At 36.2% G+C, this 17787-nt stretch overlaps 1 protein-coding gene across 3 annotated transcripts in view; it reads left to right on the top strand.

The window, feature by feature from the left end:
• Nucleotides 1–17787, top strand: part of LOC150107563 (uncharacterized) — a 215624-nt gene that overhangs the window by 56637 nt on the left and 141200 nt on the right. For all 3 annotated transcript variants that reach the window (XM_090391956.1, XM_090391955.1, XM_090391957.1), the window contains one exon: nucleotides 10624–16509. In XM_090391956.1, the coding sequence (XP_090248082.1) occupies nucleotides 10624–16509 (5886 nt within the window). The remainder of the gene's footprint in view (nucleotides 1–10623; nucleotides 16510–17787) is intronic.

The raw sequence follows: 17787 nt of genomic DNA, 5'->3' as shown, positions 1-17787 counted from the left end.
AAAGCAATATTAGATTGTGTCCTCATGGTCAGGAAGTCAAACAAGGCGGCGTTAGATGGATGAACAGTAGTATCAAGCTTGATCTGCAAAAAAAAAAATGTTAGAGAATTTTCAAGGAGAAAGGCGATCAGTACACCCATGACCAGTACAATGCTCAAGTTAGGAAGGCTACCAGCATAGTAAGAAAAGCTAAATCATATTATGAGCAGAACTTATCCAAAGAGATCAAGGGTAATCCCAAAGAGTTCTTCTGCTATGTGGCAAGTAAAAGGAAGGATAACTTTAGTGGGCGCTGATGGTATTGAGGTGACAAAATCAGATGTAATAGTCGAGTTACTGAGTAATCACTTTTCAAAAGTCTGTCACCCAAGTGAGGATATCTTTGTACCTGAAACAATAACTAATGTGAGAATTGAAGCTAAGAAATCAGAGGTGTTTAATATATTGCAAAATTTAAATGCAAACACTGGTGTAGGTTATCATCATCAAATTCCTGCCATGTACCCTCAAGGGGGTGTACAGGATACGATAGTACTACATGAAAAAAATTACATCATTACTAACTTCCTATCTACAATTTTCCTCCAAATCAGTCTGTTACTTGTCAAGACTCCAACATTATCAGATCTTATATTTCTGTCGTCTAAGGCACTTTGTACCATATCAATCCACCTATATATTGGTCTTCCTCTGGGTCGTTTTGCTGCCAACCTGGCAGAGAACACTTGTTTTGCTAATCTTTCTTTGCCCATTCCGTTTAAGTGACCATACCACCTGAAATTAGCTCTGCTAACGCATTTCTTGATGCTGACAATGTCAAGTTCTTTCCTGATATCCTGGTTTTTAATATGATATTGCCATCTGTTCACGCCTCTAATCTTTCTCAGGACTCATATCTGCGGTCTCTAGTCTTTGGTCAAGTGTTTTACTTCTGCCCCAGCTCTCAGATCCATAAGTTAAAACTGTTTTGTACACTGTCTTGTATAATTTAGTGTTCCGACTAATTTCTCTCTTATTCCATATGAATTTATTCAATTGATTTCCCACCATACCAGCTTTGCTGATTCTGTTGTCTATTTCTATATTTAATTTACCATCTTCACTAAAAATCGTGCCTAAGTAGCAGAAATGTTTTACTTGTTCCACAGGTTCTCCATTCACAACACAGTTGACATTTTCAGTGATTCTGCCTATTTTCATTGTCTTTCTCTTTTTATTGCTGACCTTCATACCATATCTATTACAACAGTTCAATTTAGTCAGAGAATCTTGCAGACTTGTAGCGGATTGATTTAGAAGTGTAACATACATGTATGCATACATCTTCAAGGCCCACTCTTCCTAATTGGGTTGTGGGGGCAACAGCTGCAAGAGGAACTTCCAATGGTCATGATCCTCTGTCACCAAGCTCAGGTGTTCTGGTGGGATTCCCAAACGTGTCCACCCAAGGTTTTGGATATAATCTATCCAGCGAGTCCTTGGCCTTCCATGTGGCCTCCCACCCTCTGGCTTGGCAAAGAGGGCCTGCTGAGGGAGCCTCTCTTGTGGCATTCTGACCAGGTGCCCATACCAGCGTAACTGTGATCTCTCAACACGGAGAAGCAGCAGTTGATTATTGAGGGTTTCCCGAATTGCAGAGCTTCTGACTCTGTCGAGTTTTGTCAGCCCCGCAACCCCTCGAAGGAACCATTTCAGCTGCTTGGATTTGTGTCCACATTCTTTCGGTCATTACCCAACTCTCATGACCATAGGTGAGGATGGGGACATAGACTGTATTGAAGACAGCCAACTTTGCCTTCTGGCTTAACTCCCGCTACCGAACGGCCAAGCTCCCGCAATATTGAGCTTGCTAAGCCAATTCGAGTATCTAGCTCTACGTCCCATTTTCCATCATTCGTGAATATGGACCCAAGGTATTTAAACTTCTCCACCTGTCTCATTGGGACTCCACTTACATTTAGAGTGCACTGGGATGGTTGTCTTGAGACCACAAATGTTTCAGTTTTGGCCACACTGATCTTCATTCCGGCATCTGCACAAACAGCTACAAACCTATCCAGGGTCTGCTGGAGGTCATCTGTGGAAGAGCTAAGCAGAACTAGGTCATCTGCAAAAAGCAGACGTCCAATGCTACATTTTCCAATTCTGACACACTCACTGCCTCGGCTGTGCCTATCAATCCAGTCCATAAATATTATGAAAAGGAGGGGTGACAGAACACACCCTTGGCGGAGGCCAACAGAGACTGTGAAAGGTTCAGACTTTGTGCTGTTTACCCTGACACACAACTCTGGGCATTCATACAGCCACTTGATGGCAGCTAATAGTTGACCATCCACTCCATACTCCTGTACTACTTGCCAAAGCTTATCCTGAGGAACCCAGACATATGCCTTCTCCAAGTCCACAAAACACATGTAGACATTCTTGGCATATTCCCAAGATTTCTTAAAGACTTGCCTTAAAGTGAAGATTTGGTCAGTTGTTCTACCAGGACGAAAGCCACATTGTTCTTTCTGGAACTTTGACTCAACTATGCCCCTGCACCGTCTTTCCAAGCACTTAGCATACACTTCCCCAGGCAGGCTGAGCAGAGAGATGCCACGATAGTTGCTGCAATCTCACTGGTCTCCCTTCTTGAAGGCTGGTATTATTATGCCTGTCTGCCATTGCTTTGGTGCTCGCCCAGATATCCAAGCAGCCTGACACACTCGAGTCAGCCAGAGAACACCGTCTCGATTTAAGGCTTTTAGCATTTCGGGCCGAATTTCATCATCGCCAGCAGCCTTGCCCGATTTCAGTGATTTTATTGCTAAATGGACCTCTTCTGCTGTGAGACTAGTCATTGCTCCAATCTGCACCTTTTGGATGTCCACAACTGCTGGGCCACCTGGGTTAAGAAGGCTCTCAAAGTATTTCCTTCATCTGTGGAGAATATCCTTCTCGGTTGTTAAGTGCACCATCAGAGGCCTTAATTGCCCTGCACGATTTCCTCCCTTGAAGGCGGCGGATGGTCTGCCAGAATACTTTGTTTGTATTTGCATAGGATGAGTCTAATCTTTCTCCAGAAGATTCCCAAGCCCTCTGCTTTGCTGTCTTTACTGCCTTAGTAGCAGCTTTTCGTGCCTCAGCATACTGCAAACGCATCTCAGGTGACCTGACTCTAAGCCATGTTCGGTAGGACTCCTTTTTTGCCCGGACAGTTTTTCGGACTTCTTGGTTCCACCAAGGTGTTCTTTTCTCACTGCCCATTGCCACGCCGAGCCGCTTTCTGCCACACCATGAGAGTGCAGAGGCAGTGATAGCTGTTCTGAATAGCTTCCATTCCTCCTCAACATCTGCAGTCTGCTTGGGAATCTCTTTGAACCTGGAGGAAATGTCATCTGCAAAATTCTTCCTAACAGCCTCATTTTCCAATGTCTCCCATTTCATGAGGTATAGCTGCTTAGGCCTACCAGCCTTGATGGTAGCATCTGGTTTCTGAAGCCGTAGAGTGCACACAACAAGGTGGTGGTCAGTTGACAATTCTGCCCCTCTTCTCACATGAATGTCCAACACTGAGGAAAATTGGTCTGCTGAGACTATAAAGAAGTCAATCAGAGACCTTTGTTCTAGTGTATCCCATAAGGGGTGGAAGCTCTACTACTCTGGTGTGAGCCCGACAATGTCTGCTCAGGCGGGTGTGGGGATACTCATAAGCCCCCCAGCTGTCAGGCTGTGTCGCTGAGTGGATCCCATTGGGGGGGACGGGTATGTGTGTTAAGGCTTCAGATGAAAAACCATGATTTGGCTGTGGTGCAAGCCTATGCACCTTATCTGGAGTCAGAATACTCTGCCTTCCTAGAGGAAGTGGATGCTGCTTTTGACAGGGTGGCAGACATGGAATCAGTCCTGCTAATGGGTGACTTCAATGCCCATGTGGAACAGATGACCAGACATGGAGGGGTGTGGTTGGGAGGAAAGGTGCCCCTGATTTTAACGCGAATGGGTTGAAGAGGACTTGTCCTTTGTGTAATGGGATACTAATGCAATTAATGTGAAGTAATTAGCCTCTATATACAAGTAGCCTAGTTGTGGAGATACCTTGCATGCAAACCTTTTTTGTTTACTCTTCGTTAAAGGATTAAACAAGAATATAATTTCTTGGCATTGCAGCCTTCACTTGCTTCTTACCTTTTATAGATTGATTAATTCCTTTGCTATTCATTCTTCAGATTCAGTTTATGCTTTTAACCCTTTCCCTCTTTTATCTTTGACCTAAAGATAATACAGACTTGCTCGGTTTATTTTAAAAAATGCCAGCTCTTGATGAAACAAAATCATGGAAGTTTAACTAATTACACTTAAAATACCTGGGAAAAAAAAATAAAACTACTTTATTTCACTTTTGAATTTTACAAAAGTGTAGCTTATTCTGTAATATCTTCTTTTTCCCTTTTTGGCTGGAACGGCTAAAGGATTAACCAGCTAACTAATGTTCAGTTGATAGTCTTTTAAAAGATTCCTTGCAGTAGTATAAGAACAAGTGAGAGAGTTGTATTCTTCATAATCAAAATAGATTTGTATCTAGTTCTAAAAATACGTAAACATAAAGTATTTTGGTTTAATCCTTTATTCAAGTGTAAACAAACAAAGTTTGCGCCTGAAGTATTTTCAGGACTGGGGCAACTCGTGGTAAAGGTGGTATAAGTTCTGATCTTAGTATCCCATAATGCAAAGCACATATCCTTATGGGTATGTATAATACTATGCATTATGGAAAGGGTCCCTACTCAGACCGGTTTCAGCCATTGAGGTCTCGTCAGTAGGAGCCAGACCCAGAGGTGGTGATACTAAGGTGGAAGTAATGCAGAAGTCATATCACCATATACCAGTTGCCAAAAGGTGTCAACACCTAATTATTAAAATTCTCTGGATTAGAGATAGTTGATGGAAGTTATTTCACTATGCTACCAATTATATATTTGGTTTGATCCTTTATCCAAGTGTAAGTAAACAAAGTTTGTGCCTGAAGTATTTTCAGGACTGGGGAAACTCGTAGTAAAGGTAGTATAAGTTCTGATCACTTGCCTTAGGATAAGGATATGTGCTTTATGACACTTTGTTTGCTTACAATTGGATAAAGGATTAAACCAAATATATACAGTAAAACCCCTGTTTTACACTTTCCAGGGGACAGATTGAAAAAAGTGTAAATAACAAGAAATGTAAAAAACATTAAAAAAAAGTCTAAAAGATGACTTACTGCTAGTATGTGACTCTACATACTAGATTACAAAATTTAATAACTGAAAATAAATGAATTTAGAATTACTTACATTTATCTATTTTAAAAAAAAATCTTTAATTGTTGATTGTTTTTGCTTTTTCTGCACTCTTATAAGTTCCACCTGCCTCTCCACAGTGTCTAAGGCATTAAATGCCCCATCATCTCCTGATATGCTTGTAATATACCATCTCAAAACAGAGATAGCTTCCATTGCTTCTTTACTAGTAGGGATGGTAGATTCTTGATCAGTCTTCTTCACCAAAGTGGTTGGAAAGGATGTCTTCTACACTTGGTACCATTGATGTGATCACACCAGCATCAACATAGTCTTGAAATGAGGAAGACTCATCCATCACATACCAGTTGTTGGGCTCTGACATATCTTCTTCTTCTTCTTCCTCCTCCTGTACTTGTTCCTCCTCTTCCACAAATGTAACTCCGGAAACAGTTGGATATGGTTTCAGGAGTAACATGCAACCATGCTTTGGCGACATAATGCATGGTGGCATCAGGGATTGATATAATCATTTGTTTTGGGTCCATACCATTATCATGCATAAACACAGCTTTTTCAACAAGCATTTTTCTGTATTTCCATTTAAATGCATGGATGATGCCCAGATCTGATGGCTGAAACTCACTAGTACAATTATGGGGGGGGGGGGGGCACTAATCTAATGTTTCTGAGTTGCAGATCTTCAGGGTATGCAGGACATTTGTCTAGCAGTAGTAGTATTGCAGTGATTTGCCCCCATTTTAGCATCCAGAGCATGCATGGTGGATGTGAAGATGCTGCTGGTCATCCATGCTGTGCTGTTGGCATCATACTTAGTAGACAGATTTTTCACATTCTTAAGCCACCTTGTCTTTTTGAATTTACCAATTACCAGTAGAGGTAATTTTTCTGATATCAGCATTGATCATGAGCAAAACATTTACCCTCTGCTTACTGAGATTTCCACTGTGACACCTTTCTCCTCTAAAACACAATGTTTTACTTGACAGAATGTTATAAAAGAGTCCAGTTTCATCAACATTGAAAATATTTTTCGGTTCGTAGTCCTGAATAATAGTCTTTAGTTCATGTTTCCCCTGCAACACTATTACTTTCTACACACACTTATACACAATATTGTGATGAGTCCTGAAACGATCAATTCATCCATTTGACGCACAGTTAAACCATTAATCCCCAACCTCACAGGAAATTCAAGGGCTTTTGCTCAGAGTATAGTATCATCGACTGGAATACCTGACACTTTCATAGAAACAAACCACTCCGCCACAAGTTTATCCAATTCATTGTATGTCGATGTCCAGATATATTTTCATTTTTTTGACATAGCGCCAGATTGCTTTGCACTGAAAAAGTGGAAACGTTCAAAGCAGACACGGAGAGGCCAAGATCTTTTGCTAATTGCACACGTGTTCCTACATGCCAATCTACACATCACAGAATTGCCATCTTTTCTTCTACTGAAATACATTTGGCGGCAACGAAACTACAGCCGAAAGCAATGCCATCTGGGAACAGAAATGCGCAAATTTCTGCAGAAATCGATTCGAAAATCAGTGCCACCCGAGAAAAAAACCTCAAATCACGGGAAATAACGTCCACATCAAGTTGTTAATGGTGGGAAAACAATATATCGTAAGAATAGACCTTAAGACAGGACCAACGGAAAATGACATAAATGGCAGGAAAATGTAAATTGTGGGAATGTAAAAACTGGGTTTTACTATAATTGGTAGCATAGCCAAGTGAAAAAAAACTTCCATCAACTATCTCTAATCCAGAGAATTTTAATAATAAGGTGTTGACACCTTTTGGCAACAACTGGTATATGTATCGTAAGAATAGACCTTAAGACAGGACCAACGGAAAATGACATAAATGGCAGGAAAATGTAAATTGTGGGAATGTAAAAACTGGGTTTTACTATAATTGATAGCATAGCCAAGTGAAAAAAACTTCCATCAACTATCTCTAATCCAGAGAATTTTAATAATAAGGTGTTGACACCTTTTGGCAACTGGTATATGATATGACTTCTGCATTACTTCCACTATAGTATCACCACCTCTGGGTCTGGCTCCTACTGACGAGACCTCAATAAAGGTTGAAACCGGTCTGAGCAGGGACCCTTTCCATAATGCATAGCATTATACATACCCATAAGGATATGTGCTTTGCATTATGGGATACTAAGATCAGAACTTATACCAACTTTACCACGAGTTGCCCCAGTCCTGAAAATACTTCAGGCGCAAACTTTGTTTGTTTACACTTGAATAAAGGATTAAACCAAATATATAATTGGTTGCATAGCAAAGTGAAAAAACTTTCATCAGCTGTCTCTAATCCAGAGAATTTTAATAATAAGGTGTTGACACCTTTTGGCAACTTGTATATAGTGATGTGACTTCTGCATTACTTCAGTATTGCCACCTCTTGGTCTGGCTCCCACTGACAAGACCTCAATAAAGGTCGAAACTGGTCTGGGCAGTGACACTTTGCGTAATGCATAGCATTATACATACCCATAAGGATATGTGCTTTGCATTATGGGATACTAAGGCAAGTGATGAGAAGTTATACGACCTTTACCAAGAGTTGCCCCGTCCTGAAAATACTTCAGGTGAAAACTTTGTTTGCTTACACTTGGATAAAGGATTAAACCAAATATATAATTGGTAGCATAACCTGAAAAAACTTCCATCATAAAAAATATTTTCACTGTAATCAGATCAAGAAAAAAAAAATAAACATTATATATTTACAAATAGTGATTTTTCTCTCTTTCCCTCTGTTATCAGCTTCTTGATATGTATCCTGAAGCGGTATATAAGACACATGGTTGGGTGACAGTCCCACACTATTAAGTTTATTATTACTTCTATAATAAGTAATAATAAACTTCTGGGAATAAATATAAACATCAACAAGACAAAATACATGATCATCAGCAAACATCCAGCCTCATCAATGAAACTGACTCAATGGGAAAAATATTGATCAAGTGTCAAGATATAAATATCTTGGTTGCTGGCTTAATGAACGGTGGGATCCAGAAATAGATATAAAGACAAGGATTGAAGTTGCATGGCAACTTCAATCCTTGTCTTTATATCTTTATATCAGAATAGTGTTCTCATGAAAATGAGAACACTATTCTGCAATAAAGACCTAAACATGGAAGTCAGATGCCGAATGCTGAAATGCTACGTGTGGTCTATTCTGCTCTATGGAGTTGAAACATGGACATTGAAGGCGACAACCATCAAGAAAATCAAAGCCTTTGAGATGTGGCTATACAGAAGAATGCTAAAGATATCATGGACAGAAAAAATTACCAATGAAGATGTCTTAATCCATTGGCAAAGCTAAACATCTTGTACAAATAATCAAGAAACGAAAAACATATCTTGGCCACATCATGAGAAACAGCAAATACCAACTTCTACAAACTATTTTGATAGGAAGAATTGGTGGCAAAGGAACTAGAGGAAGAAAAAGAATATCATGGTTTGACAACATCAAGACGTGGACAGGAAAGAGCAGTGCACAACTGCTCAGATTAGCACATGAGCGCAGTTTGTTCTCCAATATGGTTGCTGACCTTCGATAGAAGATAGCACAATAATAATAAGAAGATTACTTATATCCTGTCATTAATTATGCTCAGAATTAGTCTCTCACTTGAGAGCTCTCCAGTATTTTCAGATCTTATATTTCTGTTCTCTGGCTATTTTGACCTATCTTGGTATCAAATACCTTTTCTAACCTGTCACTCCCATTCTGTTGAAGTAACCATGCCACCTCAAGTTAGCTCTACTCATGCATCTTGAATGTTTACACTGTCAAGATTCTTCCTAATATTGTACTTTAATTTTTAATATGATTCTGTCATTGATGCCATTTTTTCATTCCCATAATTTTTTTCTTAACTCATATATGCAGTCTGTCTTTGATCAACTGTTTTACTTCTAACCCAACTCTCCATAACTTAAAATTGGTTAAAACACCATTTCATGTATTGCTAGTTTGGTGTTTTACTGATTTCTCTATTATTTAATATAAATTTATTTAGCTGGCTCCCTACCATGGCTACTTTTTTTTTTTTTTTAATTCTGTTAAATCTATATTTATTTTGTCATATTCATTAAATGGCTTGAAACATTTTACTTATTCTAAAGATTTTTCCATGTTTCTGCCTCATTTCATAGTTTTTGTCTTTTTATTGCTAATCTTCATGTAGTTAAAGAATCCTGGAGACTTGCATTGGACTTGCATAGGACTACATCAATCATCTGCATAAAGCAAGGAACTGTGTTTGATATCTCCAATTCTCACATTAGGTTTGATGCCATTTTCTTTCTTCTTGTGATCCATTTAAATGATGAATAAGAGTGAAGATAGAGTGCAGTCTGATCTTGCACCTGATTTTCATCAAATTATCTTCCTATACCTTCTTTAATTCTAACTGCTGATTTAAGAACTCAAACCTAGACTATATGATACTCAATATCATGTTTCATTTATACCATATAATTGTAGCATTTTGAACAGCTTTTTTCTTTCTACCTTGTCATGTCTTGTCAGATCTGCAACAGGTATATATAAATCCTTTATGTTCACATAATTTCTCGACTCTTTGTCTTAAATGGAAATGTGATCCTGACAAACTGTACGTGGCCTGAATCCAGGTTCTCTGTTTCTCTGTCACAGTTTGTTTTAGCTTCTTATTAAGTATATGTGTATAAATCTTATCTGGAACCATGTAGGAAAATTCCTCTGTAATTCTTACTTTCAGTTTTATTTCCCTTTTAATTCAACTTTCTGCTAAGCCTCCTGAATTATGCAGTGTAGCTGCTGTAAAACCTTTTTACTTCTATATTTGAATATTTCTAGTCAAATATCATCTACTCCTGTTGCCTTCTTGCTTTTTTTTTTTTTTATAAATCTCATGCATGTTATTACCTTTTCATCTCTGATTAATTTTTAAGTTTTTTTCAATGGCCTTCAGAACATTTTGCTACCTACCTGATGTTTATCTTCCAAGACCTTTACCAAAGTCTTCCCTTGACTTTTGTTTAGCTACTTTTACACATAGCTTAGCTCTTATTTTTTTCTGTATTATCTTAGGACATTTACTGACTTAGTTTGCAAAATTGCCAGAAACTTTCAATATACTTTATTCTTTTCAAGGATTGCTTCTTCTTGCATATACCATTGAGGTATGATATATTTTTGCTGGTTTTTATCGATGTTTCACTATAGAAATATTATTGTATTTTAAAGTAATGAGGTTGTCACTCGTTTTCTTAATAGATATTTTTATTCTTTATTTTAGTTGCATCCGTGTCAAAAATCTAATGTTAAGAAAAGTCTAAAAACTTCATGTGATGATGATATTGGGAGAATTAGGAATATAATGTTTCCAGTGGCTCCATCCCAAGATCTACAGAATCCTGAATATTTGAAAAATGCAGATGAACTCAACATCACCAAGGAATCTAGTAGTGGAGATGAAGTTTTCTTTTCTCCTGTTTGCTCTCCTCAGGCTAATAATGCTACAGTGCACATAACTTTGCCTTCAAGGGAAACAAGCAGCGAGGGCACTTCCAGTGGAGATTCTTATATAACAAGCATGGATCATTCGGCAGAATTTTCTAAAACATCTCCTACTGTTGATTATCCAAAATTAAAGAAACTAGAATTTGATAGTAGTAGTTACAGAACCACAGGTATGCTAAAACCAGTTAACGTAGATCAGAAATTTACACATTCACTTAGTGGAGATAACAAAGCAAGTAAAGAGAGTTCCTGCAAAAAGCTTGATTATGAAAATGCATCTGGTTCTTTATTTTCTGATGCTAAAAGGCAGTCAAATTCTAACAGTACTATTTTAGGAAATTCAAAAACCAAAGATATGAATGAATCATTGCTCTTAAAATCTAGTGATGCCAGAGAATTTCAGTTTGTAGAGGCAAAATTTGATAACATTTGCAATAAAAATGAAGCACAGTCTTCTGAATGTCTAAAGGAAGAGTCACACAATCAAGTGAATCTTTCAAATAAATGTAAGGAGTTAATGCTTTCCTGTAAATTAAATGAAGATATTCTGTTGAAGGAAGCAGCAGCAAATTGTTCACCAAACAATAGTGATGCTTTTGAAATTAAAGGGTCTTCTAATAACAGGGATAAGTTACTTAATTATCATTCCAGTGATTTGAATATTGAAAAAAATATTAATTGTTGGAAAGATTCAAATAATACACCACAGCCAAAAGCACATTCCACACAGCTGTTTCCTGATTTAATAAGTAGACAACAACAAAATTCTGGTAATCCTGTTAAAAATGAATTGCCAAAATTGGACTCGATACCATCTTTAGGAGAAATATTTTCATTTGAACAGTCTGCACAAAATCCTTTAGAGTATAAAGAATGTGAATGTCAACATTTTAAAAATATAGTAAAATATGAAACAGAACATACTCTAATAGGAGAGGTTGGAAAAGCATCAAACCATCAAAATGACATATCATATTCTAGTAACTCTGCATTTTTTAATTCATTTAATGTAGAACAGAGTAGCAGACAGAAGTTGGGAGATGGAGAAATTGAATTACATAATGTTTCTGAAGTGCCATTGAAGCATGGAGATTTATTAGTTCAAAAGATTGAAACAAGTAATGACGTACAGGTAATAGATAATCTGTCTGTTACTTCTGACCAAAAGATTAATTCAGAGATTTCACAACATATTTTCTGTGATGTTAATCAAGAGGAAGAGAGAATAAGTAATTTTACATCCATGTCTTCTCCAGAACAGATTATTATTAATTACACTGATAATTCTGTTGAAAAGACTTCAGGTGAAGTTGAAAATTATGGAAGATTTAGCATTGAAAAATCAGATATTATTACTTGTTTGAAAGAAACGGAACAAGAAAAAAATGTATTGACCAAACTATCTACACTTAATAGTGAAAATGAGGCAGCTAGTCCTATGTCTCATTTAAGTTGTAATCAAGAATTTAGCAGCAGTGTAAACCAGCATTCCAAAATACCAGATAGAAGTGAAAACAAAATTATTTTGGATCATTCTCATACTTCAGATATCAAAAGGTCCAGAATGAATGTCTGTGAAAGTAATTTAATGAGACTAAACATTGAGAATTCCCTTGAAGCATCTAGTGAGCATATGAAAATAAATTTAGACCATCTTCCAATTACTGAAATCCAGCAAGAACAAAGTATTCCTCTTAGTACAGAAGAACATCAAAATCTGCATAATCACATGACTGGAGAACTAAAAAAAGATTCACTGTTTTTTGGCATCCAAAAAATAAAAGATGATAATTCAGCAGAGATAAAAACACTGCATTCTTCTGAAATAACTTCAGAGATTGATTTAGATACTTGTGTTGTTATGGAATTGAATAATAAGGATCTTGATATTCCTGTAAATATAGAAATGAATTTTGATTCTGTTGGTCATTTGGAAACAAATTCAGATAAAATTTTTTCTGATAGTCCAGAAAAGAACACATGCCACTTTGAGAAAAGTATTCATCAGAAATCAATTTCAGAAGATGATGGTGATTCCCAAGCAAAGAAATTCATCCCACCTGTGGGTATGGCAGATCAAGACATTAACACACATGCAGAATTTTTTGACAGCTCATTGCCTTTTGCAATAACTGAAGCAAAAGATTTAGCTGTATTAGCAAATGTTCAAATGAATGAAATTTTAGAGACTCCTTATACAGAAAAAAGAGTAGATTTAGCTATTCTTGAAAGTACATCATTAAAGCAAAGTCTAGAACTTCCCATTGTTATTGGTGAGAAAATCAAAACCACGTCTGTAGGTACTGAAGAAAATAGTGATTTTCATCTTCATTCTGATATGAAAGTTGAGTCTATTTCATTAATTTCTGCAAATATCCAAATATGTGAAGGGATCTCAGCAATTCCTCTTGCCACAGAAAGTCAAATTGTAGATGGTTCAGTTAGATTAGAAATGAAGGATATTATCACCAATTCTTGTAATTTGGAAACTGACCAGGGTATGTTTACCTCTGAGTCTCTTACTTCTGGAACGTCTGTAGTTGTTTCTGAGAATAATGGAGAAAAGGACAGTACAGATTTAATTTATGATGAACAAAAAAATTTAAGTTCTCCAGTCTTATTTGATACTAAAACAAAGGACATCAGAATTTCAGATGATACAGAAACAGTGCTTACAGAAATTTCTCTTGACACAAAAACAAAGACTTTGGATATTTCTTTCAAGAAAGATGAAGATTTAGAGATATCTTTTGGTCTAGGAACAAATGCTATTTCTGGAAGTGCTGAAGGAAGAGAAGATGACTTCCACAAAGACGTAAAGGTTTCATCAGTTCCTGTTAATATTAAATCAAAAGATATGATTTTAAATGAAATTGAAACAGCACTTCCAGAAATTGCTCCTGAATCTGAAAAAAAAAATTTGCCTGGATCCCTTATTGAATTTGATATTTCATATAATGCTGAAGAACCAATGTTAATTCCAGAACTTTTCAGCACTGCAGCTGACCTTGAAAATAAAAACAAAAGAGGTGAGGATGAAAATTGCCTCAAAGATGGGAAAGCAAATTACTCCCCAATTTTGGAAAATGCAAAATCAGATGTTTTTGAAAATGAAGTACAAACAGTACTTCAAGAAATTCTTTATGATGTAGAAAGAAATGATTTCAATGAGCCTATTATGAAAGCAAAAAATAATATAGAAACTACTCTTTGTTTGGAAACAGTCAGTGTTTCTGAAATTTCTGTTAACATTGAAACAGAGCAATGTTCAGAACATGCTATTCTCTTGAATATAAATGAAGAGGATGATGCACAGTTTCTTGGAAGGATTGAAAGTGTCCCTCATATTTCTCCTAAAGCTGAAATAAAAGATATTCACATTTCAAATGAAACAGATACATTAATTCAAGGAATTTCATTTGACTTTGAGATGTTTAATAAATCAGTTGTCAAAACCCCAGCTGTTGTAGAACCATCTCTTGATCTGGAAATAGATAATGCATCTGAAGTTCCTATTATTGATGAAACACAGCTAAGTTTGGAACTTACAAACGTGGGAACTATTGTAAATATTCCTTTGAGTGTAGATGAAGAGGATGGTATACTGTCTCCCCAGAACAGGAAGGTTGAAAGAAATACTCCGATTCCATCTAATATTGAAATAAAAGATACTAGTATTTCAAATGCAACAGAAACACTACATCAAGGAATTTCACTTAATATAGAAAAAGAGATGCTACATAAATCAGTTAACAAAACCCAGGATATCTTAGAAATTTCTCATAGTTTGGAAATGGATAATGCATCTGAAGTTCCTGTTATTCTAGAAACACGGTTAAGTTCAGAAGCTGCCAGTAATGTGGAAACCATCAGAAATCTTCCATTGAGTTTAGATCAATATGACACATGTATTCTGAAGAGTATGAATGCTGAGAGAAACAATCAGATTCCTTCTAAGATTGAAATAAAAGATGTAATTATTTCAACCAAAACAGAAACACATCATCAAGGAATTTCATTTGATACAGAAAGAGAGATGTTGGATAAATCAGTCAGCAAAACCCAGGATATTTTAGACATTTCCCATGATTTGGAAGTTAATACATTTGAAGTTCCTACTGTTGTTGGAACACAGCTAAGTTCAGAACCTTCCAGTCATGTGGAAATCGTTGAAAACATTCCTTTGAATACAGATGATGACACATTGTCAACCCAAAATAGGAAGATTACTAAGGATATTATGAGCTCTAGTAATATAGAAATAAAGGATATTAGTATTTCAAGTGAAAGAATATCTCAAGGAGTTAAAGGTGAAAATGTGGAAACTTCCCTTGGTTTTGATGTGAATGATGTGTCTGAGATTCCTACTCATATTGAAAAGTTGAATGAAGAATCTTGTATTGTGAGTAAAGAAAATGAGGATTCTTCAATTGCGAACAGAATCAGTGATAAAGACGCTCTGGTTTCTGTTAATAATGCAGAAAGTGCTAGTCTTCCATCCATGGTAGACTCACAGTATTCAGATATGCCTTTTGATATGGACAAAAAAGTTTCTGATACTCCTGTTAGAAAAAAATCAAAAGATCTAGAGATTTCTTTGGAAGTAGAATGCATTCCTGAAGTTTCTTTTAGTATGAAACCAGAATTTAGTTCCAAATCAGTTAATGAGAAATCAGAAATAGATGGCTCCAGAAATGATGAAAACAATCAATGTTTGTTTATTAAATCTCCATCCACAACACAAGCAGTTCACCATGAGCAAATTCCTTTCAGTATGGAAACTAAACTCAGTTCATCAGTTACTACCAGTTTAAAAATGACTTCAGATGTTACAAATACTTCTGAGTCATCAGCAGTTGTAGTTTCTGATGCCCAAGCAAAGCAAAGTTTGGTCACTTGTACAAGCATAGAAGAGAAGCAAAATGATAGAGATATTCTTTCCCCCATGGAAACAAACTCAGAACTACCATTCCATTCAGAAGTAAATAGGAATCAGAACTCCAAAAGCTGCACCAAAAAAAATGTAATAAATCTTCCCATATCTGTTCAAAGAAATCTAAAGTCTAACACTGCAAAAGAAATAAAAGATCCTCCAAATAATTCAGAAGCACGGAATTCAGAATTTCCTTTAAATATACAGACAAGGAATAATCACGACATTTCTGCACATATGGAAAATGAACAAGATTCAGATTTTATCAAAGCCTCAAATACTAATTTAGACATTACAAGTATGCAAACGAAAGTAAATCATAACATTGCAAATGCTCTTGTTGGCAGTTTTGACTATTCTACTCCTAAAGAACTGGGTACTGATGTGTTTTCTTTTGCAAAAAGAAATGAAAACTTGGAATTTGTGCAGAACAGTGATAAAGAAAATTTAAACTCTTTAATTATAAATCAAAGTTTGCAGCATACTAATGCAGAAGTCAGTGGTATTAATAATGCCAAAAGCCCAAAGAAAAAATCTTTGCTGATCTCTTCACATCATTCTTCCAGAATTTATCCTTCAGGTAACAGTTATTTAATCCTAAACAAGGACAAAAGAAAAGAACCAAAGAAAGAAAGATTGAATGAAGATGGTGTATTTCTAGAAAATACTACCACTCAAAATACTACCACTCATTTACAACAGCCAGAAATGATGAATAATTTATCAACAGTAGGTATACTCTTATTACTCTTATGATGGTTTAGAACAGTTTATATAAAATTTTGAGATAACTTCTTTAAATATAATGTTTTTCATATATTTTTTTGTATAGTTTTTTTTTTTTTTTTTCATTTTCACATGACAATGGCAGAACATATAACACATTAGTGTTATATGTTCTGCCTATTGTGTATGCCTTAACATGCAAGAGTTGGGAAAGAAAGAAAGAACAATATATTGATTAATTTTTCATGAAAAGCTGGAGGTTGTAGTTTTTGGTAACATCTTGTGAGAAAGGCTGCTCCAGAGAGCAGTGGTAGATTTAATAAAAGAGGAAAGCAGGTTCAGTGATTTTCAATTGGACTGTAAAAGGATGTTGAGCAGTTGCAGCTTGTATTTTTACAGGTTTAGTGGAAAGTGAAGGAATGATGAATACCAGTTTGTTGGAGCAGCCTTTATGGAAGAACCTATAAAAAAAGACATAAGGCTGAAATGCACCATCTGTGAGATAGTGGGTGAAGTAAGTCATTGTGTGAGAGAGAATCATTTATGGGCCTAATTGCTCTCTTCTAGATGGCATCAAGAGGTTTTTGGTATGCCATTTCAAACATCATTCTGAGATTGGTTTGACAGAACAAAAGTACTACTACAGTGAAGATAATAAATTATCTGAGGATAAGCTGACCTTAGAAATATCTCGATTAAAAGAAATTATTACAAAATCAACCAAGAATTAGAAAAAGTGGAAAAACATTTAACTAAACTTAGACAGGATAAGAAAAAGGATCAGAACAAGGATAGGCAAAAAAGCCTGAACTTGGTAATCATAATATTAATAACAACAAGGTACGAGGGTGGTCTGAAAAGTTCTCGGCCTAACAATACAAAAACGAATTTATAATTTCAGAATTATGTTTATTTTTCAACATAATCTCCCGTAAGACTAATACATTTATTCCAGCGATGCTCCAGCACCATTATCCCATCTCTGTAGTTGATTATCAGTAAGATCTGCAAAATAACCCTCTACAGCTGAAATCACCTCTTGATTCAAAGAAAAACGTTGACCAGAGCGGAATAGTTTTAGTTTTGGGAAGAGATAGAAATGAGAGGAAGCCAAATCTGGGAAATAGGGTGGATGTTCCAATAATTCATAGTGCAGATTCCTTAATTTTCCCATTGCCAAAACACCTTTGTGGGCAGGTGCATTGTTCTGGTGAAAGATGATTTTTTTCTTCTGCAAACTGGGTCTTTTCTCACGAATTTTTTTTGTCCAGTCTGGTTAAA

The sequence above is a fragment of the Typopeltis vanoorti genome, chromosome 4 (genome assembly GCF_054136105.1).
Source record: "Typopeltis vanoorti isolate ZY-2024b chromosome 4, IOZ_Tvanoo_1.0, whole genome shotgun sequence".
NCBI lineage: Eukaryota > Metazoa > Arthropoda > Arachnida > Uropygi > Thelyphonidae > Typopeltis > Typopeltis vanoorti.
The sequence above is the reverse complement of the archived record's forward strand: the minus strand, read 5'-3'. Positions and strand labels throughout refer to the sequence as shown.